Below are 26709 nucleotides of genomic sequence, written 5' to 3' on the forward strand. Positions count from 1 at the left end.
TGCGTGTCTCAATCCAGGCTCTTTCTAATCCTTTCTCAAATTATAATTTTACCTTATATTATTCCTCTTGTGATAAAAATTATTTAACTTTATCGATTTTCATCTTCATCTTATTATTTTTATTTTTATTTTGACGATGATTATTATTATTATTATTATTAATATAATTATTTTATGTGCTAGTTCTAAACACACGAAATGTTGCAAAATTTGGATTTGTGACCCTTGATATTACAAGGAAGAATTTCTTATATTGGATTTTAAATGTTGAAATATATTTAGATGCAATGGATATTGGGATACCACTAAATAAAGAAATAAAGCATCTAAGCAACATGACAAAAATATTGTGAAAAGAGATTTCACAAATATTGTGAATTTATTTCATGCCTGTGTATGACTGGCTGGACAAAGCAATAAAGCTTTTGATTAAAAATCATGAGATTTGCCTAATCTGCTCCATTCCCAGAAGTGAATGCAGCAATAAATATTATGAATTTATTTCATGCCTATGTATGGCTGAACAAAGCAATGAGCTTTTGATAGAAAATCATGAAACCTGTCCAAATTGGGTTATGCTCCATTCCCAGAAGTGAATGCAGTAACATTTGATTTATATTTTCATGATCGTGATCGTGATATTGATTATGGACATGGTTATAAAGAAAATTTCAAAGCCACAGATGTGAAAATATTGACAAAAAGATGAAAGTATATATTATCATTATGGTAGTAAAGGCAATTTGAGTTGTACTCATTGTACACCAAAACATCTTACAAATGATGAGAAGAACATAGAAACACACTTTACTTATAAAGATGGTGATTCTGATTATGGCCATATGGATGCTACTCATCTTGATATTATTTTTTTTTTTGCTAAAGCAAATGGAAGCATTGATCACCTCATTGATTATGAGAGTGTTAAAAAAAAAATCTCATATTGATATTTACATTTATTTGAAAAACCAATGTTTGCACTAGTACCAAAAGAATGTGCCTTATTGATAGTGCAAAAACTTATACAATTCTCAAGAGTAATAAATTTTTCTCTTGTTTGATAATGTGAGACATTGATGTTAGTATTATTTATAGTACTACAAATATATTTGAAGACTCTAGAAGAGCTACCATACTTCTACCAAGAAGTTGAATAGAAACTTATTAAGTTTCAATGATATTTGTCTAAATGGATATTATATTGAGACAAACAATGAAAAAGATATGAAATATCTTTATATCTCTATGATTGAGTTGAAAAAGAAAGTGTATTGGAGAAATTATCAACATTCTCTTATAGTTTGTACTACAAGTTTATTAGTACAATTGAAATGCATGTCATGGTAAACCAAAAATTTACAAATCAAAATGATTGACTTATTTGACATGATCAGTTATTATGATGCGAAAAAAAAAAGGTTGAAAAACTCATGTGGACACGTTTGAAGCGTGGTAAACCTATTGGTTCTAATGATAAAAACTCTTGAATGAGAAAGTGAGTTAATATTCAAAATGACCTAATCGAAAAGGTTGAAATCCCAAAAGATTCATTTGACATAATTAATGGTTCGGTTCCAGAAGAACCTCAAGTACCTGAAATGGTTGAAATGATGAGATCTCAATAAATTATGTCATGAATCATAGAATATGGAACCAAAATAAAGTTAACATTGACGAAACTTTTACTTATAACAAAGCGATGAATGTTATGAATGACAATGAAGATCAATAAGCAATGATCATTGAAGATTGTCGGCGAAGAAAAGATTGGCCAAAATGAAAATATGCAAAGAAGCATAATTGTATTTGCTTACTGAACGAAAGGTTTTTGGACGTATAGTTCGCACACCTGAAGTTGTGAAACTTGTTGGGTACATATGGATTTTTGCGCAAAAATCAAATTAAAAATGATGAAATTGTTAGATACAAAGCATAATTGGTTGCTCAAGGTTATTCACAAAACCTTGTATTGATTAGTGAAAAAACATGTTCACTAGTATTGGATGCAACCACATTGCAATATTCGATTATCCTAGTTGCACAACAAGGTTTGCATTTACATCTAATGGATGATGTTACAACCTATTCGTACGGTTCTTTTGAGAATCATATTTATATGAAAATCCCTGAAGAATTTTATTTGCCCAACAAGACAAATTCTAAAGAGGGTTATTCAATAAAATTGAACATGCTCTTTTATTGATTAAAGAAATCAAGACGTGTGTGGCATAACCGTCTTATTGAGTACTTATTAAAAGAAGGATATAAAAAATGATCCTATTTGGTCTTGTATTTATATGAAAAGATCCAAATAATGAATTTGCCATAATTATTGTTTATGTAGATGACATAAACGTCGTTGAAACTACTAATGAGCTCACAAGGCAATTGAAAGAATTTGAGATGAATGATCTTTGAAGGGCAAAGTCTTGTTTGAAATTAGAAATTGAGTATTTAAATAAAAGTATTTTTATACATCAAGAGGCTTATATGATTAAGGTGCTTAAAATGTTCTAAATGGACAAGTCATGTCCATTATGCACTCCAATAGTTGTGAGGTCGTTAGATGTTGATAAAGACTCTTCTTAGACCTCAAGAAAATGATGAAGATATTCTTGGTCTAGAAGCACCATATCTTAGTGTCATAGAAACACTAATGTATCTTGCGAATTATACTCGATCTAATATTGCATTTGCTATAAATTTGTTAAGCAAGATATAGTTCTTCAACTACAAGAAGAAAATGGTTTGGAGTAAAACATATACTTCGTTACTTTAAGGGTACTACGAATATGAGCTTATTCCATCCAAATGATTCAGATTCAGACCAATGGGTTATGGATATGCATGTTATTTTACATATTCTTAGAATGTCACAATGGTTGATCACAAACAAGATGTTTGTTCACATGTGGTAGCACAATGGTTTCATGATGGTATATGAAACAAACCATAGTAACAATATTGTCTAATCATACAAAATTATGAGGAAAGTTGTGAATATGTTTGGTTAATGTCTATTATTCAACATGTGCAAGAAACTTGTGACTATCCCCAACAAAGATGACCATTTATGAAGACAACAGTGTATTGAAATGATGATATAGATATCCAAAAGATTCATTCATGTGAAAATCTGGAAGGTTTATTTATAAAGTCTTTGCCAAGAAGAACTTTTGAGCAATTGGTCCACAAGATTGGACTTCGTCATCTTAATGATGTAAGTTTACATGAGGGGGAGAAATATAAGATGTAAAGAACATTATTATATAGAATGATGTACTCTTTTTCCTTCACTAGGTTTTTTATCCCAAAGGGTTTTTCCTAGTAAGGTTTTAACGAGGCACATTCTTTATCAATGGACACTCAAGGGGGAGTGTTATGAATTAATGATTGTCCATTGATTTGATACATTTACTCATATGATTCATTACTCTTTATGGTAGATATTTGTATTAACTAAGTTGATTTGTTTCCTTTATGGATTACGTATTGTATCTATAAATAGGACTCTTCCTATCAATAATAAGACACAGATGAGTTGCTCCCTATTCTCTCATTCTCTATTCTCTCTTGTTTCTTCTCTTCTCTATTATCTGTCGTCATTCTCTATGTTATTCGCTTTATTTCATAACAAAAATTATTTTCTCTCTGTCTTTATTTCTTTCCTCTGTACCACACTAGCTGGAACATAACTGCTAACAAACTGACCCTAAATCATTAGTCTTCCTACCTAGGTTTGACCAAAAGTGAACTCTCACTCACCCAATTTCTCAAACCAAATTACTTTTTTATTCGGTGCCAAAGATCACCGGAACCATCTAACTATATGTTTACATTTCTAGGATTACAAATTTGTTTATTTAAATAAAATAATATGTTTAATTGTTATATATTATTTTAAGAATTAAATATACTTTTAATTCTTAAATTTTCATCTTAAATTAAAATTTGATCTCGTTTAAAATATCGATACATTTTAATTTTTAAACTTTAACGATGAATGAATATAATTTTTTTAATTTAATTATGTTAATTTTATTGATACATCAAATGTATTTTTCGTTAATATTAAACTCAAAATATGTTAAACCGTATAAATAACTTTAACACTGATATAAAACGTATTTGACATATAAAAATAATTAACATAATTAGATTAAAAAAATATATTCATTTATTTTCAAAATTTAGGATTAAAATATATCAAAATTTTAAATAGAAACAAATTCGTATTTTTGATCGACACTTATGACTAAAAGCATATTTAACTCTGATTTTAAACTAATTATTATGTAAATTAATAAGCTTATCTTTATTTCAGAATGCCTTAGTTTGTTTATAGTAAGAAAAGTCTGCATTATTTATAACAATTTCATATCGTACAATACTTTTTAGTTTATTTTTTCATAAACTGATAGTCTAAAGAAGTAGCATAGGCATGATTGAAGAATTTGTTAACTAAAAAAGCAAGAAGTATTAAATTTAGAAAACCTGTGTAAAGAAAAGTGAGGTTGGAAAAAGCAGGTATATATATAGATTTATTTGCATGAATTATTTGTTTCATCCTTAAGTTAATTGAATGGAAGAGTTGGTACATTGCACAGACATAGATTATGCCCCACTTCTGAGTATATAATGAATTTTGGTAGTTGGTATAGTTGTACATGTCTTTCCTTCGTTATGCTAAATGGGGTTCCTAATTAACGTAGAACCCTAACATAACATGCTTCAAGTGATTCAACTTATAAATAGTGTGTGTGTGTGTTTTTGTGTTTAATTATAAATTTGATTTCCCAGAAAGAAGATATGAAAAAAGCGTTAGTCTTGTCGTAATAATTTTGGGCCATGGTTAGAAATATTGAAAGAGGTTTTTCTGTGGGTTTTGGTCAAATGATGGATTTGTGGTATAAATCGATAATGATGAAAATAACAGCTTAATCACTTTAACACGATGATGATGATGATGATGATACATGGACCATGGTGTCGTGTCCCATATGCTCCCCACGCCATGTTTAAAGCTTCTTCTTAGGACATCACTGCTTTAATTAAACAACTGCCTCAACGGATATACTATAACTACCTTTTTTTCTGTCTCTATAATAAACTGTTTCTTGATTACACATTCAATGAATCAATTTTTTTTCACAATTCTTATGATTTTCGAATCTCTGATTAATTTATTTAATTCACACTTGCAACAAGTTCCAATATTGATTGATCCAACTAAACCTGTGTAAGTCAAACTGAGGATAATTAATATATTGTTTTTGGTATATAGATAACTGTTTTAGCAAATTTCAAACAAGTTCATATGAAGATTTTGTTGCATATATAACATCATTGTTAAATGATAAAAAGTATATGTTAAATATATAACATTCAAAATGAATACCTTTAAAAAATACAACAATTTAAAAGTTGGGAAAGTAGAACTGTGATTATGTTTTTTAATTGTAATTTATTCGTTGCTAACTCAAATCAGTCGAACATATCTCTAGAACATCACTTTACAAGTCGTGTGTTTTTAAGTAATACAAATCATGATTTGAAATTTATGATATATTTGACAATTTTAAAACGAAAACAATTTTTTTATCATCTGTTTGCTTTGTCCGTTACAAAAGTTGATGTTATATGTAAAGATTCTTAAAATGTAATATTGCTTTAGTAATATTTATCTACCCTCATAAATAATAAACATGTTATTTAAAAATATATTTTTTAGTTAAAAAGTGAACTTAAATCTAATTTAATCTCACAAAAAATGAAATTTTAAGATGAAATTTGCACTCATAAATATACTCTAAGATGAATTTATCTTTAGTCCAGGTGAAACTTACAACACATCCCAAATGCGAAAGTATATATATAGACTTGACATTAATTGATGGTTTCTATAAAGGATGGAACAATATATTCAACAAACATCGAATCTCGATAGAATATACTCAATAATAAGTTTGATATAATGTTAAATGGTGAACTTTAAACATAACTCAAATTCATAAAATTGACTTATAAAATAAAGTTTGCTCTCACATATACTTTAAATTGGTTTTATCTTTGGATCAACATGAAATTTCCAACATTATCTATCTTCATTAATAAACATGTATTTAAAAACTTATCAATAATTTAAAAAAAAAAACATAAATTATTATTGAAACTACACCGCTGTATCAATGACATGTACCTTTCTATAACTTTTTCTTTTCAATTGAACAATTTTATCCTTTAATAAATAACATTAATTTTTTTTATTTAAAATATACATTGTAACCTAACTATTAAGAAATTATTATATAATCTAAACTGATTAAATAATCTTTTTAAAACTATTTTAACAAAAGTGTTTAAAATTGTATTATTAAATTGTGGTAAACATGCAAAAATAAGGGTTTACGTAGTTACTTATACTCTGAGTAAAATGAAATTGAAAATCAGAAAGTTTGTTGTTTTTGGGAAAAAGGAAGGAAAAGTTGTTTAAGTGGCCGTTTAGTTTGACTAAACGTTTAGTGAAAGATTAATTTCCCCACCTTTGATAATATTCCATTCTCTCACTTTGGCCACTTACTAAGTTGCCAATACTATGATGACACGTGTTAAAAGTGAGAAATTAATGGGACCTGTTTGTTGCGCACTATTGCCACAGTGAAGAAAGGTCGTAAAAACTTGTTTAGAATCCAAACATCACCTTATAAGATAAGCACATCCACACACTTTTCCATTTCCTTTGTTCATATCTCCAATTATACATTGTTAAACTAATATTAAGTTTAACTCATAAAATGGCTCATTAATTTGTTTGTTTCACAAATAAAATAATCTACTACTACTAAAAAAACTTATATTTTTTGTCAATCTTGTTTTAAAAATTTTTTTGTAAAAAATATTTACAAATTTTTTTGTGAAATTTCTTTTTCAAGAAATTGCTACCAATTTTCTTGCAAAATATTTTGTATAAAACATTTTTCGTAACAAAATTTGTAGGAAATAGTTGTAAATTTTATAATTTTATAGAAAATTATTATGCACGAAAGAATTACCTACCAATTAATTTTTTTTTTAAAAATGGCAGAAAAAAAATCTTTTCTTACAAATTTTTTAAACAAATTTGCAAGAAAAATCTCATGTAATATGAGAATTTATAGTAATGAGCCTTTTTAGGTTTGATAGTAAATTAGTCAAATATTTCCCAATCATTATATTTAAAAAATTCATTTATTCATCCATTGTGTAAAAAGAAACTTTATTTGTTAATTAAATCATATTTATCAGAAATTGTTTTAAACATTATTTTGTCAACTAGTATTTTACCAGTAGATTATAAAAGTAAATTTATAATATATATATATATATATATATATATATATATATATATATATATATATATATTTAAATTTCCATACATTTTTTTATGGATGTATTATCTAATAAGAAATATTTACATATTTCATATATCATATCATACCTTAAATTCAAGCGAGGTAATAATTTGTTAAATGATTTCGTATTTGTAAGAATTTTTTTATCCATAATGAAAATTAATAAAAATATGACATCCAATAATTGAATTGATTAAATTTTAATTTTCTAAAAAGATTTCAAAAATTTATAAAACATATACAATATTATATTTTTGTGATAATTAAGATCAATGATAGTACGTAGTACTTGAATGCCGTAAATTGTTGTGTTCCACATTGTCTTTTGTTTTCTTTTAACTTTTTGTCCTGCTTTAATTTTTGCGTGCTTTTGCTTTCGGCTTTGTGAGGGATTGAATTTTTGTATTATGGGCTTGTTTTCTTTCCGAACTTGAATTTTCCGACACCAGAAAAGTTATTGCACATGAAAGTCATTTTTTGATACCCGCAAAGTGAAACCTCTGATTTCTATGCTTACTAATTTGTGGTCTGTTTGATGAAGGAAACAAAACAGAATAATTGGAATTTGACATTGACATATGTTAACACGTTAGTATTACGGTGCTCGATTTAGTTACACATCATTTAGAATTATGAGATATGATTTTTTATTTTACTATATAAGAAATCTTATGATGTAAAACTGAAAATATTAAAAATAAAAATACTTCCTAATATAATCACGGACGTAAAAATACCTATTATACATCGAATTACGTTAAATTCTCTTTATCTATTTTTTTTTCTAATCAAGGTAAATTTCGAGGCACAGTTATTGCAACTAAACCAAGTCTTGACCAAGTCATAGGTCCTGCACATAAACAGGGAATTTTAGTTCACGCATCAATTTTCGGCACAAACTTTTCATGTACCATATTAAAGATAAACTTACCAGGGAACAATAATTAGGTGCTGCATTGTGAATATATATTCTCATCAGATATATATAAGTCTGTTAAAAATAATTCAAGACCAAGAGCATATCTTAAAAGAGACACAACACAGTGAACTGTTGATAGAGTTGTAGCAAAACTAAATACATGCACAGTTACTTTCGTAAGATTTCATATTCTTGAATTGACTACACTTCCTCCAAATTTAAATAGTAATTAAGACCAATACTCATCATGTTCAAATACTGGCATCTTATAATTATTATTTGTCAGGCATGGGAATTCAGATAGAAATTTAAAATATGTTTCTAATAGATTATGTGAGTAACATATTTGTTTATTAAGTAAAAATTTGACAATTTACTAAAAGGTTCATTTTAATTTCTTTTTGAGGAAAAAAGTTTCGGTGTGAACTGGGTTATATACTTTTTCATATGTTTTCCTTATTTCCTGTAAAAAGAATAATGTACTGCATGGCTATACTCTTAAAAATTGAATAAGTACATATGCATGTAACCTAAGAAAAACCTGAAACTTGTTTTCAAAATTACAAGTTTACATGTTTTAATAATTAAACTTGTAGTAGTAAAAAATAAATATCCAAACATGCTATGATTAATCATGCACCTATACATACCATACCAATTAAAATCTTTTAGGTACCAACTAAAATCTAATTTCATTTCTTCAATTCGATCAATCTATTTCATTGTGTTATTGCTACAAATGCTTCGTTGCAAATATCTTGTAAAGATAAAATTTCCACTAAAAAACCTTCTTAATTAGTCTCTACTATAATAGCATCATTGAGGAAAAAAAAAACCATACAAAACTATTCACGTTGATGACCTTGCAACTTTAATTATTATGAAAAATAATAACAACAATTTATGTTTATGACAAAAGACACATTGTAATAACTTTCTTTGTCGAGAAAAGTTAATTGCGATGATAACAATTTGTATGTTATAAGAATGACTGATTGCCCCTACTTTAGATTATTGGTATACATTATTAATAATGGTTAAGATGTATGTAAAATGTGACAATTTGCTTTAATGATTAGCTATCGGAAATATGTTGCAACACCATAAGTAGTGAGAACTTCATTAATTATGTTTTAAAACTTTTCTCAGCAACACCAATTATGCACCATGCTATGATATCCATTCATTGAGAAAAAAAAATAATTGTTTTCTAACATTGGAGTTTTGTCTATGGCAAAAAAAAATTGAAAAATTGCAAACAAAAGAAGCATAGTAAAGAATATAAAAGTGTTGATGGATCCTTGGAGATATAAAGGATTATGAAGAGATAAACATCAATGAGATGGGAACATAATTCACATAAAAGATATTAATATATTTTCTTATACTTATCTATTATTTATGTTGTCCGTTCATTACAATAGAAAATATTTGTCTGATTTTTTGTCAGAAAAACTTTAATATTTGATTATGATAGTACTCCTTACGTGGACCATCATTCATATAACCAGATATATTTTGATTCTCTGTCAAGAAGACTTTCAATACAGAGACTGTCTGAGACAAACCTTCATCTCTGATATCATCCTTTTAACTTTTTTATTTTTATTCAATGTAAGACTTAACCTCGATCTTCGATAAAAAATGAATGTGAAGGCCGAGAAAGAGAGCACCAAAGAAGATTATAACACTATAACAATTTATAGTTTAGACCACACTAAAATAGATAACGGCTAAATAAATGTAGCCTAAATATATAATAAACAACATTTTTATAAATGATGTATAAATATCATGAAAGTCCATGATTATATAATTGTTGCTTTAAACTATGTCGGCAAAACTAGTAAAAATGTGGTCTAAAAACATATGTAAGGTATAAAATCAACATGTAAAATTGCTGTCTATTGTGAGAATTTTAAGCAACGGTTTTTAAAATATTGTCATACTAAAAACCGTTGTCTATTACCTATAGTTACACTCACCTATACCACGTCTAAAAAATTGTGGTCTAATCTTTAAACCGCAGTTTTTATAATTTATATCATAATTTTATGCCGTTGTCTAAAGTGATTTTTGTTGTAGTGTAAGTTTATAATGAAAAAAGATAGAAATGAAAAGGAAAGGACATTATTTGTTCTTCATGAGAGAATGAAAGCCACAAGTGATTACTTGCACGTTCAGCATTGTTTACAACTCAGCTAAAACCCACCCGTTTGAAAATCCCATCTCAACCAATTACACCATAAATGAATGAATTTTATTAGAATGAATTACCTTTAAAATTCACCTTTTTATATACCTTGTTGAAACAAACAGTTAGCTTAATTGTAGGGAAAAACAAATAACATAACATGCTCTGATAAGTTAGGAGTTCGAAGCAGAGAATTACGTTGTTTCTGCAGTTAGTGACATGGTTTTAAATTGTTACGCATGATATAAATTCCAATGCTGCAGTGACGTTTTAACTGTTGGAGGTGATGGCAGATGATGAAGAACCGACACGAAACCAATTACTGTGTGATGTAACAAGCGCACGTTGCAGTGTCAAGTGTGAGGGTCCTAAGGGAATTGCCTAAAGCTACAACCTCCAACTTCAACAATGTACAAATGAAAATGACCCATGCCATTCATGTTTTCAGATCTTTCCATTACATGATATGCACGAAATATAGTACTTTTTTGTACATGTATTCATCTCTCTCACTTAACCCGTTATTAACCAAATTTTGTTCAATGTTTTCCACAACCACAATGTAAAAACTGTGCTGTTACATGACATTAGAACGAAACTAGAACAACGAAAAACACGTAAGTTTTCACTGCTATCATATATCTGAGGATCACTTTTCACATATTTTTTCAGTCTAATCCGTTTCTTTTGGTGCAGAGAATCTGACCATTAGTTGTGTGCCCCAGATAGATATATGGGTCACTTTTATGCATTGAACAAGAGATAAGTATCAGTAGTCTCTTTCTGTATACCAACCAACCGCACTTCAGAAAAAAAAAAACGATGAAGAAAACAGGGTTCTGAGAAGTAAGGACAGAGTATATTTACAGTGACAACCCAATTTCTGAGTGGAAGTTACATGTTTGGAATCTTTCTGAGATGAAAAGACTTTCAAAAGTTGCAATGATGTTGATGAGAGCATTTCAGAATTGGTGAATGCATTATCTTTTTCATACTGCCAGTCACCAATTGTCAATCCGAACAACATGCGTATCAATCTCCTGTTTCTTTCTTTATAGTTTTTGTTTATTCTATTTTTTAAGTATTATACGTATTTTATATTTTTAAAATATTTTTTATTGTATTATTTAATCATTGATATGCACAGTAATATTATGGATTTTTATAATAATTCATTTAAAATTTATATGAAATAATTGTTATATTGTTGAGAAAATTAGAAGTGTGAAAAGAAAAATGCTCCCCATCTTTAAAGGTGGTAATGTAGTTGTAGCCATAGCTTAGTTAGCGATGAAAGGTGTGACTTGTTCCTAAGCATGAAAACGTGCTTAAAATGTCATAATCCCCAGCCATTATTACCATTAGTGTAACTAATTGAGGCAATTAGGAAATACTCTTGCAAAATAATACTATTGTGTTTAAATAAATATCCAATAATAATTTAAGTTAACGTGCATAATGTAACTTCAGTCAATTATAGAGTAAAAAGAATGAAAAAGGAGGAAAAACAACTACGTTTTTGACGACACAAATAATCATAGAAACAAGCCCAAACTATTTTGTCATTTATTTGAATTAAAGTATCTTATTATTAATCGTCATAAATTAACGATAAATACAATATTTTTTTCCTTTTCCATTATAATCTCCTCGTTTTAGATGACCTAAATTTCAAAATGAAGACTACTGATCGTTGCGACAATTAGGCAGGTGCTATTCTATTGTATGGGCTTGGGCTTTAAATAGACCACAAGTGGGCCTCTCGAGCTGAAGTGATCTGTGTAAAGCAATAAAGTTTGGAAATCTGTGTAAACTGATTTTTAGTTAAGTAATAAATAAAACTTATTGTTTTAATTTAACAAAAACGTCGATATGTCCGAGTGGTTAAGGAGACAGACTCGAAATCTGTTGGGCTTTGCCTGCGCAGGTTCGAATCCTGCTGTCGACGATTTTTTTTTTTAATTTTTAGCTTTTGATGAAGAATTTACATTTTTTGATAGATTCGCTGTGTGCATGTGCTTAAAATCGATAAAATTTTATTTTATTTATAGAATGTTTGTTATGATGTTATTTGTGAGGTAGAAATAAGAGCGTAAACACATGAATGAACGAAAAAGTTAGTAGAAAGAGCACGTGGTGGTATCGATGTAAAACTTGGCCTTGGCGTTTGGGAATTGTAATTTTGTGTTTGATGCATCTTCTGCATTCTTTACCTGCTTTTGGATCATTCTGCAAACACTCTGATTTCTGGGTCAGTGCTCACTCAAACTATACACTATTATATATCAAATCGAATATTTTCTTTCCTAACACATTCCTTTCCGACCTTTCTTTTATTATCTTCTTATTTTTATACATCAAATTCTTCTAACTCTATTTATTCTATTACTTACTTTTTAACCAAACTTCTTTTGCTTATTTTAGTTCATAAATAATCAATATTGTCAGATGAAAAATTTATTGGAATGATTGATTACTTCTTATATGTATGAGTTTTATTAAGAGACTACTATATTACAAAATTTTCGTATCTTTCATATTGTAGATTAGAAATTTAAGTGTGAGTCGAAGTTTCATATTGGTTAGAAATAAAAAAGTAAAGTACTATATAAGGATAAAGACTCATAAACCCATTGTATCATTCCAATGAAACCCTCTCTCTAAACTTAACATTGTAATATATATATATATATATATATATATATATATATATATATATATATATAATTGTTATATTGTAGCCAATGACATATTTGATGGTTTACTGCAAAATATATACGTACAAAGAAAGGCCAAATTTTATTATAAATAAAGAAACCACTAACTTCAAGTAAAATTGGTTGTACCTTCATTAAAACATTTTAGAAAAAAAATCATGATAATTAATTTACCTAATTTTATGTATTTTAGTTGAGTATTTTTTTTTCAATTTTATGTTTTTGCCATTATTTACTAGTATATATTACACATTTTTCATTGTTTTATTCCATTTTAAAATTAAACTGAATAAATAATCTTATTTGAAATTTAGTCAAGTGAAAATATAAAAACAAAAAATGTGAATTTGTTAAGTTTCTCTACAATTAGAACGAATTTTTTTTCGTTAATTTTTTGAGGGACTCACAAAGTATAATTTAATATTATTTAATCAAAATCATGACATAAGGATTAATTGTAAACTAACAAATTATTTGATAATGACAGCAATTTTAATGGTTATTTGAGCGCTTGTCTTTTGTGGCATAAACGTAGAATCAGTTTGAACCAATGATGTATATAAAGAATAATGGCCAATTATGTGAGTTTAAGTTAATTACGTCATTTTCTATATTGCAAAAGCTGTGTTAGTGATTTGAATCTCATGTCATTTCCTATCACTCTCTACTTTGCTCTTCTTTTTTTATTCAGCCACTACATTTCTATATATTTTTGTTTCTTAAACTGAATTATTGGTGCAAAAAATAAAGTCACATTCTCATTATTATTATTACTATCATAAAAAACAATGTAGACTGAAATTTGTTATATATAATAATATTTTCCTGTTTAATATGTAGATGATATTGTTTTTCTATTTGACTTTAAAAAATATTTTAAATTTACATTATAAAAGGTACTCACGTAAAAAATAACTAAAGCATTAATATATTTTATTACAGATATAAAATATATTTTGCCGATAAAAGAAAAATATGAAGATCCAATATCGAATTGTAAGTATTCTTTTTAAAGAAACTTTGGTGTTAACTTTAATGTGTGTTGTAATTTTGGATTGTTATTAGTAAAGTGAGAAGTGAAAAGACAAGAGATAAAAACTAATAGACAAAACACATAAAAAAATGTTATATGTGGAATAAGATTGAAGATAAATAATAAAAGATGACTCTCACATAGAATTTAAAGCAAATGCCCCCATTTTATATGAGATTAAAAAAAGTAAATAACCACATCGTAAATACAATTAAATTGAAAATGTTTACAATATTTGATTCAATATAATCAAACTTTTTTATTACAATACTAGGGAAAACTCATTATCATACTTATATGTTTACATTTAAAAAAAATAAAAATAATACGAGTCATTATAAGTTTCTTCAACCGCCAGTATCAAAAACTTTCAAAGGTGAAAGTGGAAAAGTAGAAGGCAAAAAAGAAAAAGGAGACTGAAAATTTGATTTCTTACGATAATATTACTTGAAAATTATCGCATCAAAGTCATCCAGAACAGGTAGCAAATGATGACAGGGTTTCCTAACTGGTGGAGCATGCATCCACCATCTTTCATCCCTCCCCAATATCTTCTTCCACCTTCTTCATTTTCTTTTAATCTTTTCACCCAAAATCCAGACCCTCCTCTTTCGTAAGTCAAAATTTCTTCATTTCTTTTCTCTGTCTGTCATGGCGCTGTCATCTATGTTCTATACCAACGTTGTTGTCGTGTCTCGTAAATGCTACAAAAGTATTTCTTTACATTCTTTAACTACGGGATGATCAAAGAACTACACGCATTTCTGGAATTGGTGCAAAGTGCAAAGATAAATTCTTTTCACATGACGTATCTGAGACAAAGATTTGCTGTTTCTGTTTGTTTTGCAGCACTGGATTATCCGGAGAAGAAGAGAAACTTGGTTTCATCGATTTTCAGCCGAAAACGTTGGGAAGCTGGGATGTCCAAATTCTTAACACTGCTTCTTATGGAGTTTCTAATAACTTTGATGAAACAAAGCAAGAAAATTCTCAAAGGGGCACTTTGTACGAACATGGGCGTCAAGAATTTCAGCCCGCTGACTCATCTTGGTCACACATGGTGCCTGTTTCTTCTCCCGGCTCTTCTTCTGTCACTACCACCATCAGTGGTAATAACAATATATTGGATTTCACTTATAATAACTCAGATCACAGAAAAAATCTTCTACAAGACCAAATATCCGAGGTAACAAAAACTAAAGATCTTGCCGTAGATTCTTGTTATTTTCTCTTGTCCAAATTTAATTCCTTCTCTTTCTTATGCTCAAAGTGTAATAGCACAGCAACACTTAGTGTTTGTAAGAAAGCTAGGGTTCAGTCATCTTCGAGTCAAGCACCTCTCAAGGTGACTCTTTTCTCTTCATTTTTTTCTTTATATCTTTCTCCAGCGTGGTGAGTGAGCGACATATCTTGAGCGTTTTGTTATTGTTGTCTTTCTTGGTTGTCTGTATTCAAGATTAATATTCTTTTTCAGCCAAATAATTGTTGGAAGAGATAAAACCATACATTCATGTAATGATTTTCATGTATGAATCTTAATCAGGTTCGGAAGGAGAAGCTAAGTGATAGAATAACAACACTTCACCAACTAGTTTCCCCGTTTGGAAAGGTAACTAATGAACTCAACTATAACTGTTCAGTTATTATTATTGTTATTGTACACAAACCATACAAAACCAAGAGAAACCATTATCGCAAGTGTTTTGTTTAAGAAATCCCCATGAACATTCTTTTCAATCCTCCCATGATCCAAAACTTACATTTCGTTTGTGATGTGCTTCACTTTTGCAGACTGACACAGCTTCTGTCTTGTTGGAAGCCATTGGATATATAAGGTTTCTGCAGGGTCAAATTGAGGTGATGTTTCTCGCACATATATTATGTATACTAATTAATGTAAGTTTTTCAGAGTGGGTGAAAGCATGCACTTAAAGTTTTACCAATATTGAGAATGCTTTCTCCAAAAACACTCTTACGAGTTATGGCCGATATAAAATTTTATTCCTTTTTCCCATCCTTGGATTCAGGCACTAAGTTCTCCTTACTTGGACGATGCATCAAAAAACACGACGAATCAACAGTCTGTAAGCACCCATTTCCCAAAGACTTGACACACTAGTTTTAGAAGGACAAAAAAAAATTACCTATATTTATATGTACTAGAATATATAATTGAAGAGAATGTTTCTTTTTTCAAACAACAGGTTGATGGAGAAAGAACCTGTGTTTTTCCAGAGGATCCGGGTCTGGTATGCTTTATTGGATCCATCACTTCATTATAAACAAATTAGCAGCCCTTATTTGCAATTATTGAAATATTTAATCAGCGAAAAGAATTCGAAGGCATTGAAAGTTGAAACATGGAGATTTCTCAGCTTTTCATAAACATCCTTTAACGCATGAGATAAGGCTGAAGTCAAAAAAGATTCAGACTTGAGAGAGAAGTGAAATTAGTAATTGACACTTTTTATTTTTACCTTTTTCCCTCTTTTCTATTCCCATGTAGCTGTTGAAAGAGAATAATGGCCTGAAAAGAAAAGGAGGTACAAACCAGGTACGTATAAAAGAACAAGTTTAGTATTGTTATGAATGTAGCAATGAAGTGAGAAAGTTTGCATGGTTAATCTGAATATGAATAATTTGGTATTTGATTATTATGCGCAGGAAGCAGAAGATAAAGCAAAGGAGTTGAAGAGTAGAGGGTTATGCTTGGTGCCGGTGTCTTGTACCCAACATGTTGTGACCCAAAATGAGTGGCACGGAAGAGGATTTTAAACATCATGTACTCACTCTGATCTAGGTACAAGGATTTGGTATTCAAATATTTTGCTTCTTCTAAACATGCATTATCAAGATCCAACTGAAATTCTTCTGTTCACATTATTGAAATTACATTCAGCCTTCTTCTATGACAAATTTGCATGGAGACATGCATGCATGTAGAAGTAAAATGAGGTAGTTCAAGTCTCAGTATATAATGAGCGATTGGATAATTTTGTTTGTGGTGTTGAAGAATTGTATTTGTTGAGAATTTGTAATTGTGGGGTTTGGAAGATGCATTTGAGACATTTAATGTTGTTGTTTTGTAGGAAGAAGGTTTGAATGGTGATTGTGGAATTGTATTTGTTGGTTAGTGAGTGTAATTGGAAAAGCGAACAAGTTGTTGTCAGAAGGTTATGGCAGACATTCATGTGGATGGATTCATACATGGACCCCATCATCTTACTCTCTCCATTCATCTTGGACCACTTTCCTATATACTCAAGTGCACCCCTTCTATTCCCACCTCACTCTTTCATCATCATGACATGCATGTTACATCATCTCACCCATACATTGCTCTATATTAATCTTCTTATGTCTTAATTTTACATGTTCTTTTTTCTAGTAAAAAGCCCAAACCACATGGGCCTCGTATCTCTACAACACAAGGGAAGTTGCATATGGGCCTCATTTGGGCCTTGGCCTGCTCTTTCACAATGTCTTTATATGTTTGAATGAAAGTTCGTTGCGTGAGTTCGGAAGTGTCCATACACACAATAAGACTATGTGTCATTTTATTTATTTATCTCAATATATTAAAAATATGAAATTTTGTAATTATCATAAAATGATATAACAGTTAATTTAAAACAGTAAATAATTTTATTATTTTTTTATAAACATGATTTTTATTATTTTTATTAAAAATATATTAGATAAAAAGGTGGTCATACTTTTTCCCGTTTTTTCACTTTATCACCTTCGGAAAATAAGAAATTGTCACCGTTATACACTAGTTTTATTAATGTTAAAATAAAAGAGTATCTATAAGTATAAAAGCAAATGTTTATAAAAGTACAAGAACAAAACAATATAATTCCAATTTGACAACATTAGTTCATTAAAGTAACAACATTAATTCATTAAAGTAATTGTTGCATTCCCTTATACAAATTTTAATTGATGTCAATTAGAGCTGTCAAAATGGGTTGAAATCCGCGAGTCAACCCGGCTCACCACGGGTTCGGGCCGGGTTGGGTTGAAATTTTCTTACAAATTTTAATACGGGTTGATTTTTAACCCGGCTCATCTGGGTTGAACCCGTGGTGAGCTGGGCTTGCTCACTAACCCATAGATAAAAGGATCACACAAGTGTTTTATTTTATTTTATTAAGTTGGGCTTTACATTTGGGTCATGTTAGGTTGTTTTTTTATCGAACACATAAATAATTTGTAATTTTTTTTATTTTGGTTTGTATTTGGATTGTATTAAAGTTTATTTAGAGTCTAATTAGAATTATAATTTAGTTTTGACCGAAAAAAAATTAAAAAAAAATATTTTTTAATTCAGTGAACCCGTGAGCCAACCCGTTTAACCTGCCAACCCGTGGTGGGTCGGGCCGGGTTCGAATTTTTTTGGTTTGCTAAAAAGTGAGCAGGGTTGAATTTGCTCACTAAATCATCAACTCGTGGTGGGTCAAGCTGGGTCGGATCGGATTACCTGTTTTGACAGCTCTAATATTAATATACTCCTTCTATTAAGAATATCGAGTGTGAAAAGAAAAAACGATAACAAGCATCACGATGGATTTAACTATTGTTTAGTAGTAAAATATAGGTCTAATTAGTTTCTAAAATATTTTAACTATTATTAACTATCACAATTTAACTTTACAAAAATACTTTCCTAAAATAACGTTTCTAAATAGTAAAATAAAATAAAACGTAAAGTTAAAGTATTTTTTTTTAGATTTATTTTCTTAAGTAACTTGATCTACAACAGATCAATTTTCAGCTTTTTCAACTATTTTTTTCAGCATAATCTGTCCAATGATTGACTCAAAATTAGATAACGACGTCACTTTTGCCGATTTTATAAAGTTTTGACTAAAAGGTGTACGTGTGAACCTTTATCTAATCATGTACGTTTGGTCCTAGAGTTTAATATTGATATATATAGTATAATAAAATTGCTCCATACCGCTAATTAATAGAATATCACAGTGAATTTATTATATGGGTTAATTTATGACTATACAGAAACATAAAATTCTCTATTTATTAGAAAGAGATTCACTATCATTGTTTACAGTTCTCTTCAAATGAATATATTAATTAAAGCCAAAAGATAATATATTGATTTTCTATGTGCTGTTGTGACGTTGTTTTTTAATGCATAATAATATATTGTGGAAGTGTGGACACACCCATAAAAGTGGTGGAGAAGTGGGCCTCGTGAGAAGCATGCGCTATTTCTTTATTATTGTTATTTTTACAAATTTTGTAGTGTTTTTCGATTCAGCTTCGGATAAGGGACCAATTTAAGTGTGTTTGGATTCACAGAATCATTCAGTGCTATTAATCCATTTGAACCAAACACGCCATTAATCATGTTAGGAACTATAATACTACATCACATGCACAAAGCATAGTAGCTTCTGTTAAGTTTTGACAAAAAAAAAATATTATTTTTTTTATTAATTTAACTCGTGAGCCAACTCGTTTAACTTATCAACTTATAGTGGATTGGATCGGATTTAAATTTTTTTAGTTCACTAATAAATGAGTTGGATTGGATTGACTCACTAAATGATCAATCCATGATGAATCGAGTCAAATCGGACTAGATTGAGTTATACATTTTGATAATTCTAATTTGAACCAAACACACATTAATCATGTTAGGACCTATAATACTACATCACATGCACAAAGCATAGAAACAAGAAAAATCACACAAAAACATTATTTTCGGCACCAAATATGAATAAAGGTCTGAATTATTGAAAATACGGTCATTAAAAAACTTAATTATTATAATTAACGGATGGGAAACTAAATTGTCATAAAGACAGCAAATCCATTACTAAATGTAACTAATAACGTCTTTTGGCTTCTGAAAGTTTTTCCACTGATTAAACTTTTCGGTCGCAATTGTTACGTTACGGTTTATTCACGTGTTTGATTATAAAAGTATAAAAATTGCCATTATTGTCAACTTTTTTTGTTAGTTCAAAAGGAAAATTCTAACATGTCACGATCATTAAAACGATAGTTATCTGCGTTCATACGAACCAGTAGAGCAAAGAAGTGTGATTTGAAATGGATTTGAAAATATAAATGTGAACGTTCCTTATGTGTGAATGCTAGATAACTAGTCTTCTTTCAAGGTGTCACTAATCAATAGTCTCTGTCACTAATTGTGTTTTGTTTTTTTAGTGACTGAATACAACTATTATTCTTGATAAAATACATGGATTTATTCAACTATCACATAATTTTCATTTTGATCTCTAAAATTTATCACTTTTAGTTCAATTTTTCAATACTTGTACTTTTTATAGTTAGGGATCAGATTAAATAATGATGCAACAAATATATTCATCTCTACATAATAACTTTGTCATAGGAACTGTCATGTTATATGTAATTTTTTTAGTATCTATGGTTTTTTTTTTTATCTGTTTACAAAAGTTTATTTTTAGTTTAACATGTTTATTGATTGATTTTATTCTCTTACCAATTTTAGTTCCTCAATTTTTAAGTGATTGTTTTAGTGCTTTTTTCTTTTATCAAGTATTACGTTTAGCTCTTTTCAACTTTTATTGTAATAACAATGCAATTAAATGTTATTAGAAAAAAAAATTATGGCAATGAAATTGAAAGTATTAACAATTATGTGGTGTGAATGGTGACTCTCTTGATCAGGCATCTTCTCTCTTGGTCAGGCATCTTTACTGCATGACCAGAATCTCACAGCAAAAACAAAACAAAAACAAATACCTTCAAATTTGATGGCATATGATAGGGACACAATGATAAAACTGTATAAGAGATTGTTCCTTCACTCTCTCACAAATCAGTGCATAAGAACATGATCTGCATCTACAAATCTATCACTCCAAATCCATACACAGAGTGTATCTATTCAAACGAACACAATGCAAAGGTAAATTGTGTAAAAATAAAATTAAAAATATCTTACCGAAAATATTAACATCTAAAGTTAAGTTTGTTGTCGAAATAATCACCTTGATAATATAATTAAAAACATAAAAAAAAAGTTTAGGAATTAAGCTGGGTAAAATATTTGTTTAAAAATCAAAACTAAAATTATCTAAAATTGAGATGCTAAAGAGATACTTTTTTCCAAATATTTTTACCAGTATTATATAAACTATTTTAATATTATTAAGGTGCTTTTGAATAAAAAAATCTAAAAAAATCGGTTATAGGAAATTTATTTTTATTACATGCTTTTGTTTCAAATTTATATCTGTAAACTTTATTTTAAGTATTAAGTGTAGTAAGAAATAGTGTAAATTTTAACGATTGAATGTCAATTTGTAATTTTACATAAAATTGTATAACATATTTTCATTAATTGAATTGACTAAAAAAGTAACTATTTATGCAATCATGTAACATAATTTAGATCGATCAAATTTGAAAGCATTAAAATTACGTTTGACTATATTTCGCTAAGAATTTAATTAATACGAGTCTAAATTATTTGAGTTTTTACTCTACCTTTCAGATTTTTTAAATTATAACTTCACACATATAACAAGCATAATTTATCCGGTGAAAATAAAGATTAATAAACATTTAGTATAAACTTATTGATTATAGGAAATATTAATAATTATTCACATCCAGATCATTATGTTTGCAACATGAAACATGCATGGAGAACAATACTTAGAATATATATATATATATATATATATATATATATATATATATATATATATATATATATATATTCAAAAGATGGAAATTTTTTTAATAAAATTATATTAAAAATTTCACACAAAATAATACAAATTTATAATATATAAGTGAGTGTATATTTTATTTTTGATTATGTAAAATTAAATGAATGAAACTTATTATTTTGAGAATTTATTGTATTATTACTTATTAATAATATCTAATTTCACACTCGATCGATATGCATGTGTGCATTAAAATAAGTAAGTTATTAGAACATAAAAATTCCTTAAGTTAGTCATGAAACATTTCCATAGTTGTTTTCATTCATTCTTCTTGTTTCTTTTGTGTTGTTCAGTAGTGGCATGTGCTGGTTTTGCAGATAATGGTGGACTCACCTCTGACAATGTGAGTCTTCGTTTCCCACATGAAACCGGATATTATGGGTTTAGGGTAAAGGTATATTTCATTCAAATATTTACCCAACAGTTTAAACTCCTCAACTTTTGTCCTTTATACTTAAAGTGTGTTATGCTTTTCTATATTTGCACCGTCTCCGTTAAATATTTCAGAGAGAAAAAATTAAAAAACAACAGTTTGGCCGTAAGTGTGAACATGATGCAATTGAAGGACGCAACCTGAATTAGTTTTTTATTATATATTGTTGTCGCAATTAGAAAAGGTGATTACAATAATTGAAGCAACATTTGACTCGTGAGTCGCGGCTATGATGAACATGTTCAGTGGTTCTATAATTGCAACATAAATATATTACTGTAAGTTGCTTAGAATGATGAGACACGGAGAGAGAGTTGGTTCCAGATATGCATGGAGAGAGTGGCCGTATGAACACGCAAATTCATCTCTGATTGAGCCAGAGTTCGCAAGCACTGACATCACTCTCCATATATATATGCTATGCATGAAAACATTATTAGTTAAGTTGTTGGTCACTTGGTCGTGTCGTGTGTGTGTTTTCCTTGTGGCGATTAAGGAGAATGGAGAAGGAAGTGGAGCTTGGTTCTCTTGAAGGGGAAGAAGTGTCTACCCAACACATTCCACAGACGCAGAGACGCAAGGGTGGTTTTGTGACCTTGCCTTTCATCATTGGTGGGTGCAATAAAGTGTACTTAGTTTCTGATTTACAATACTTGGATTTTGTTTTCCTTTTTCACTCAATGGTTCTCTGGTTGATATGGCTAGCAAATGAGGCACTTGCGGGGATGGCAAGTTTGGGCCTTTTGCCCAACATGATACAGTACTTGATGGGGACCTACAAGCTTCACCTTGCCAAAGCAACCAAGATACTTCTCTTGTCCCATGCTTCCAGCAATTTCACCCCTGTGGTTGGTGCTTTCGTTGCTGATTCTTATCTGGGTCGATTCCTCACTATTGGGTTAGGTTCCGCCATCAGTTTTCTGGTATTCTTTTTCTTCTTCAATCATTCAGTTTTGGAGTTTGCTTCTTCTCTTGCTCTTTTTAATTCTGCAATTTCAGAAAAGAATTAGCTGATTAATTAGAAAGCGGTTCTAGATCTTAATAATGACAGTGTGTGACCATTTTCGGAAAGAAATGTTCACAAGATATGTTTTTTCTGGACTGGGGTGTAGTGTAGGGCATTTTCTGAAACAGAAGGTAAAGCATGTCAATTTTAAGATGGGAATGAAATTAGTTATTGAGAATAATACTATATATATACGATTCCATACGGTCAATTGGATTCCTAAACCCTCTGATTCTGTTCAAATCTCTTCGAACATAACCCTTTTCTGTTGTTCACAATTGGATGACGGCAATCATTCATGAGAAAGAGAGAATAATACAAGTGAAAAGTGGCATGAAAGTTTCACGTTTTTGTGAATGCTAGATAGGTATACAAGTATAACAGAAGAGAATATTTTATGTAAACTTTTCCATGATTCTATTGCACATCGATTTTTAAACTACCTTTAGGACAAATTTGCCAATCTTGTGATGAACCCTGTTTGTTTGATTAAGAAGTGGTGTGATCAGAAAAGTGTTTTTGTTTGGCCACAGGGAATGTCACTGCTGTGGTTAACAACTATGATCCCACAGGCACGACCACCACCTTGCAGCCATGATTCGGAAGGCTGTAAATCTGCAACAGGAGGGCAAATGGCAATGTTAATCTCGGCCCTTGCACTCACATCAATTGGAAATGGTGGTTTAGCATGCTCCTTGGCATTCGGTGCAGACCAGGTTAACAGAAAGGATAACCCCAACAACAGGAGGATTTTGGAAACATTCTTCAGCTGGTACTATGCTTTTGCTGCTATTTCTGTCATCATTGCACTCACTGTGATAGTTTACATCCAAGATAATGTTGGATGGAAAGTGGGTTATGGAGTTCCAGCAGCACTCATGCTTTTGTCTACCATTTTCTTCCTCCTTGCCTCTCCACTTTACGTAAAGAACAAAGTACAATCCAGCTTGTTCACTGGATTTGCACAAGTCATCACTGTTGCCTACAAGAACAGAAACCTTTCATTACCACCTAAGAACTCCCCTCAACTTTACCACCACAAGAAGGACTCAGATCTTCTTGTTCCAACTGATAAACTAAGGTAACATCAAATTCTCATCTTTTCATATTTTTCATATTTTTCATATCCTGTGCATCATCAAACACTTAACTTCAACTCCTGTTTTACTGTCCAGTTTTCTGAACAAAGCTTGCGTTATAAAAAATCCGGAACTAGATATCGCCCCTGATGGTTCAGCATCAAATTCATGGACACTCTGCACAGTGGATCAAGTAGAGGAACTAAAAGCCATTATCAGAGTAATTCCATTGTGGTCTACAGGGATCATGATGTCAGTGAACATTGGAGGCTCATTTGGGTTACTGCAAGCTAAATCCCTGAACAGACACATCACCTCACACTTTCAAGTGCCACCCGGTTCTTTCAGTGTAATCTTGGTGCTTTCAATATTTGTATGGATAGCTGTGTATGACCGAGTCATTCTTCCAGTAGCATCAAAGATAAGAGGGAAACCAGTGAGGATAACTGCAAAGAGAAGAATGGGACTTGGTCTACTTTTCTCTTTTATCCATCTTGTAGTTTCAGCAATTGTTGAAACCACACGGCGAAAAAGAGCAATCGAAGAAGGGTATCTTAATAATGGGCATGCGACTCTGCACATGTCTGCAATGTGGATTTTCCCACAACTTATCTTGGGTGGCATTGCTGAAGCATTCAATGCAATAGGCCAAAATGAGTTTTATTACACAGAGTTTCCTAAGAGTATGTCCAGTGTTGCTACTTCTCTTTCTGGACTTGCAATGGCTGCAGGAAACTTGGTATCTAGTTTTGTGTTCAGCGTGATAGAAAACGTTACTTCAAGCGGAGGAAAACAGGGTTGGATTTCAGACAACATTAACAAGGGTCGTTATGACAAGTACTACTGGGTTATTTCTGGATTGAGTGCTCTTAATATAGTGTATTACCTAATATGCAGTTGGGCTTATGGACCTACCGTTGATGAAAAGGTAGGTGAAGAAAATGGTTCCTCAATGGAGGAGGAAGATTCAACTGAACTTAGGAATGGAGGTGAAGTTGACAAAGACTTCAACAACAGTAAAGAAAATGGTTCAAAGGATTAAGTGTTTGATCATTGCTATCTATTGATTCACTCTCAAATATGAATGTTGTAGAACATAAATTTTATGAGAGGGAACAATGATTTCCTACGTAGCAAGTGCTTGTGATCACTTTACTTATAAACACTCTGTTCATAATACAGTTAGTGTGGATACAAAGTTCTGTTCTGGGCAATTGGAGTTAATATCAATGTATAATTAAGTCAAAGTTCCAAGTTTTTCTTTTAGGGCAAAACTAATACTCTTTTTATTTTGTTACTTGGGAGGTAATAAAAAAAATTGTAAGGGATAAATGAAAATGTTTAATATAATATTATTTTTATTTTTCATATAAAATTTTACCTTGGAGTATTACTTATTTTTTATTCTAAATTTCAACATTTTATTATTAAAAAAACAGTCCATATTACTGAAACTTAAATCTAAAGATTATGAGATATTTGGTTTAATTTTTTATTGTTTATTACGAATTTATAAAGTGATTCTTTTATTTTTTTTTTAATTTTTGATTCCCTGTTTATTAAATATTTTATACAATTAAATTATTATGGATAAAAATTAGGATACAAACTATATTCTATACGTTCATATATTTTACAAATTATTAGTATTAAGTTAAAATATATTTAAATTTTTCTTTTTTAAATATGCACTATCGACTAATTCTTGCAAACATAAATAAAATAAAAAGATAAACTTACAAATAATAAATCGCATCTCAATTTAAAACATATCATTACTTCATAGTCAACCACGAACTCCTACAATCCGCGTCTCACGTGGTACCTTCAAGAGTCAAAGTTATTAGAACCACCTCATTTTTTTTAAGAAAAAATATAATAAAAAATAAGATAATGAACCCAACTTAGATCTAAAATTTAAAAATTAATGGATTTATGGTCTTGTATTAAACTTTCTATTTTTTTACTTATTATAGGGCTAAAAAAACGCTAATAAACTTTTTAACACGATGCTTTTTTGACACCTGCATAGCTAAAAATATAAGATATGAAATTGATTAAATTAATCAAAAAATATACAATTTATTGAGTTCTATGCGTTTCGTTAATGAAATGTCATGAAAACACCGGGTATATATTAATTCAGTTTATTTTCATTTGTCATTGTCAATGTAGTA

At 29.7% G+C, this 26709-nt stretch overlaps 2 protein-coding genes and 1 non-coding gene across 8 annotated transcripts; all 3 read left to right on the forward strand.

The window, feature by feature from the left end:
- The first annotated feature begins 12370 nt into the window (after positions 1 to 12370).
- On the forward strand, positions 12371 to 12452 carry TRNAS-CGA. The gene has a single exon. It is a non-coding gene; the product is annotated as a tRNA-Ser (tRNA).
- Positions 12453 to 14623: 2171 nt separating this feature from the next.
- On the forward strand, positions 14624 to 17423 carry LOC114183597 (transcription factor bHLH68-like). Of its 6 annotated transcripts, none has more exons than XM_028070671.1 (10): positions 14624 to 14867; positions 15104 to 15440; positions 15525 to 15599; positions 15798 to 15863; positions 16046 to 16111; positions 16282 to 16338; positions 16459 to 16503; positions 16761 to 16808; positions 16919 to 17054; positions 17344 to 17423. In XM_028070671.1, exons 1-9 carry the CDS (start codon positions 14743 to 14745, stop codon positions 17027 to 17029), a joined length of 930 nt encoding a protein of 309 aa, XP_027926472.1. In that variant the 5' UTR covers positions 14624 to 14742; the 3' UTR covers positions 17030 to 17054; positions 17344 to 17423. The 6 variants fall into 6 exon arrangements, with proteins under 6 accessions (XP_027926472.1, XP_027926473.1, XP_027926471.1 ...); XM_028070672.1 differs by having other exon boundaries at positions 17154 to 17410; XM_028070670.1 differs by having other exon boundaries at positions 16919 to 17410.
- Positions 17424 to 22739: 5316 nt separating this feature from the next.
- LOC114184155 (protein NRT1/ PTR FAMILY 1.1-like) lies at positions 22740 to 25806 on the forward strand. The gene is made up of 4 exons (XM_028071414.1): positions 22740 to 23059; positions 23153 to 23370; positions 23987 to 24534; positions 24629 to 25806. The coding sequence occupies exons 1-4, from the start codon at positions 22948 to 22950 to the stop codon at positions 25572 to 25574; spliced, it is 1824 nt and encodes a 607-aa protein (XP_027927215.1). The 5' UTR covers positions 22740 to 22947; the 3' UTR covers positions 25575 to 25806.
- Positions 25807 to 26709: the final 903 nt, after the last annotated feature.

The sequence above is a fragment of the Vigna unguiculata genome, chromosome 5, assembly GCF_004118075.2.
Source record: "Vigna unguiculata cultivar IT97K-499-35 chromosome 5, ASM411807v1, whole genome shotgun sequence".
Classification (NCBI taxonomy): Eukaryota; Viridiplantae; Streptophyta; class Magnoliopsida; order Fabales; family Fabaceae; genus Vigna; species Vigna unguiculata.

What these genes read in the sequence shown, in the direction of transcription:
- LOC114183597 (XM_028070671.1), top strand. Translation starts at nt 14,743, where the DNA reads ATGATGACAGGGTTTCCTAACTGGTGGAGCATGCATCCACCATCTTTC. An exon ending in ACACGACGAATCAACAGTCT is followed by an intron (nt 16,339 to 16,458) that starts GTAAGCACCCAT and finishes TTCAAACAACAG; the next exon opens with GTTGATGGAGAAAGAACCTG. An exon ending in TTCCAGAGGATCCGGGTCTG is followed by an intron (nt 16,504 to 16,760) that starts GTATGCTTTATT and finishes ATTCCCATGTAG; the next exon opens with CTGTTGAAAGAGAATAATGG.
- LOC114184155 (XM_028071414.1), top strand. Translation starts at nt 22,948, where the DNA reads ATGGAGAAGGAAGTGGAGCTTGGTTCTCTTGAAGGGGAAGAAGTGTCT. An exon ending in GTTCCGCCATCAGTTTTCTG is followed by an intron (nt 23,371 to 23,986) that starts GTATTCTTTTTC and finishes GTTTGGCCACAG; the next exon opens with GGAATGTCACTGCTGTGGTT. An exon ending in GTTCCAACTGATAAACTAAG is followed by an intron (nt 24,535 to 24,628) that starts GTAACATCAAAT and finishes TTTACTGTCCAG; the next exon opens with TTTTCTGAACAAAGCTTGCG.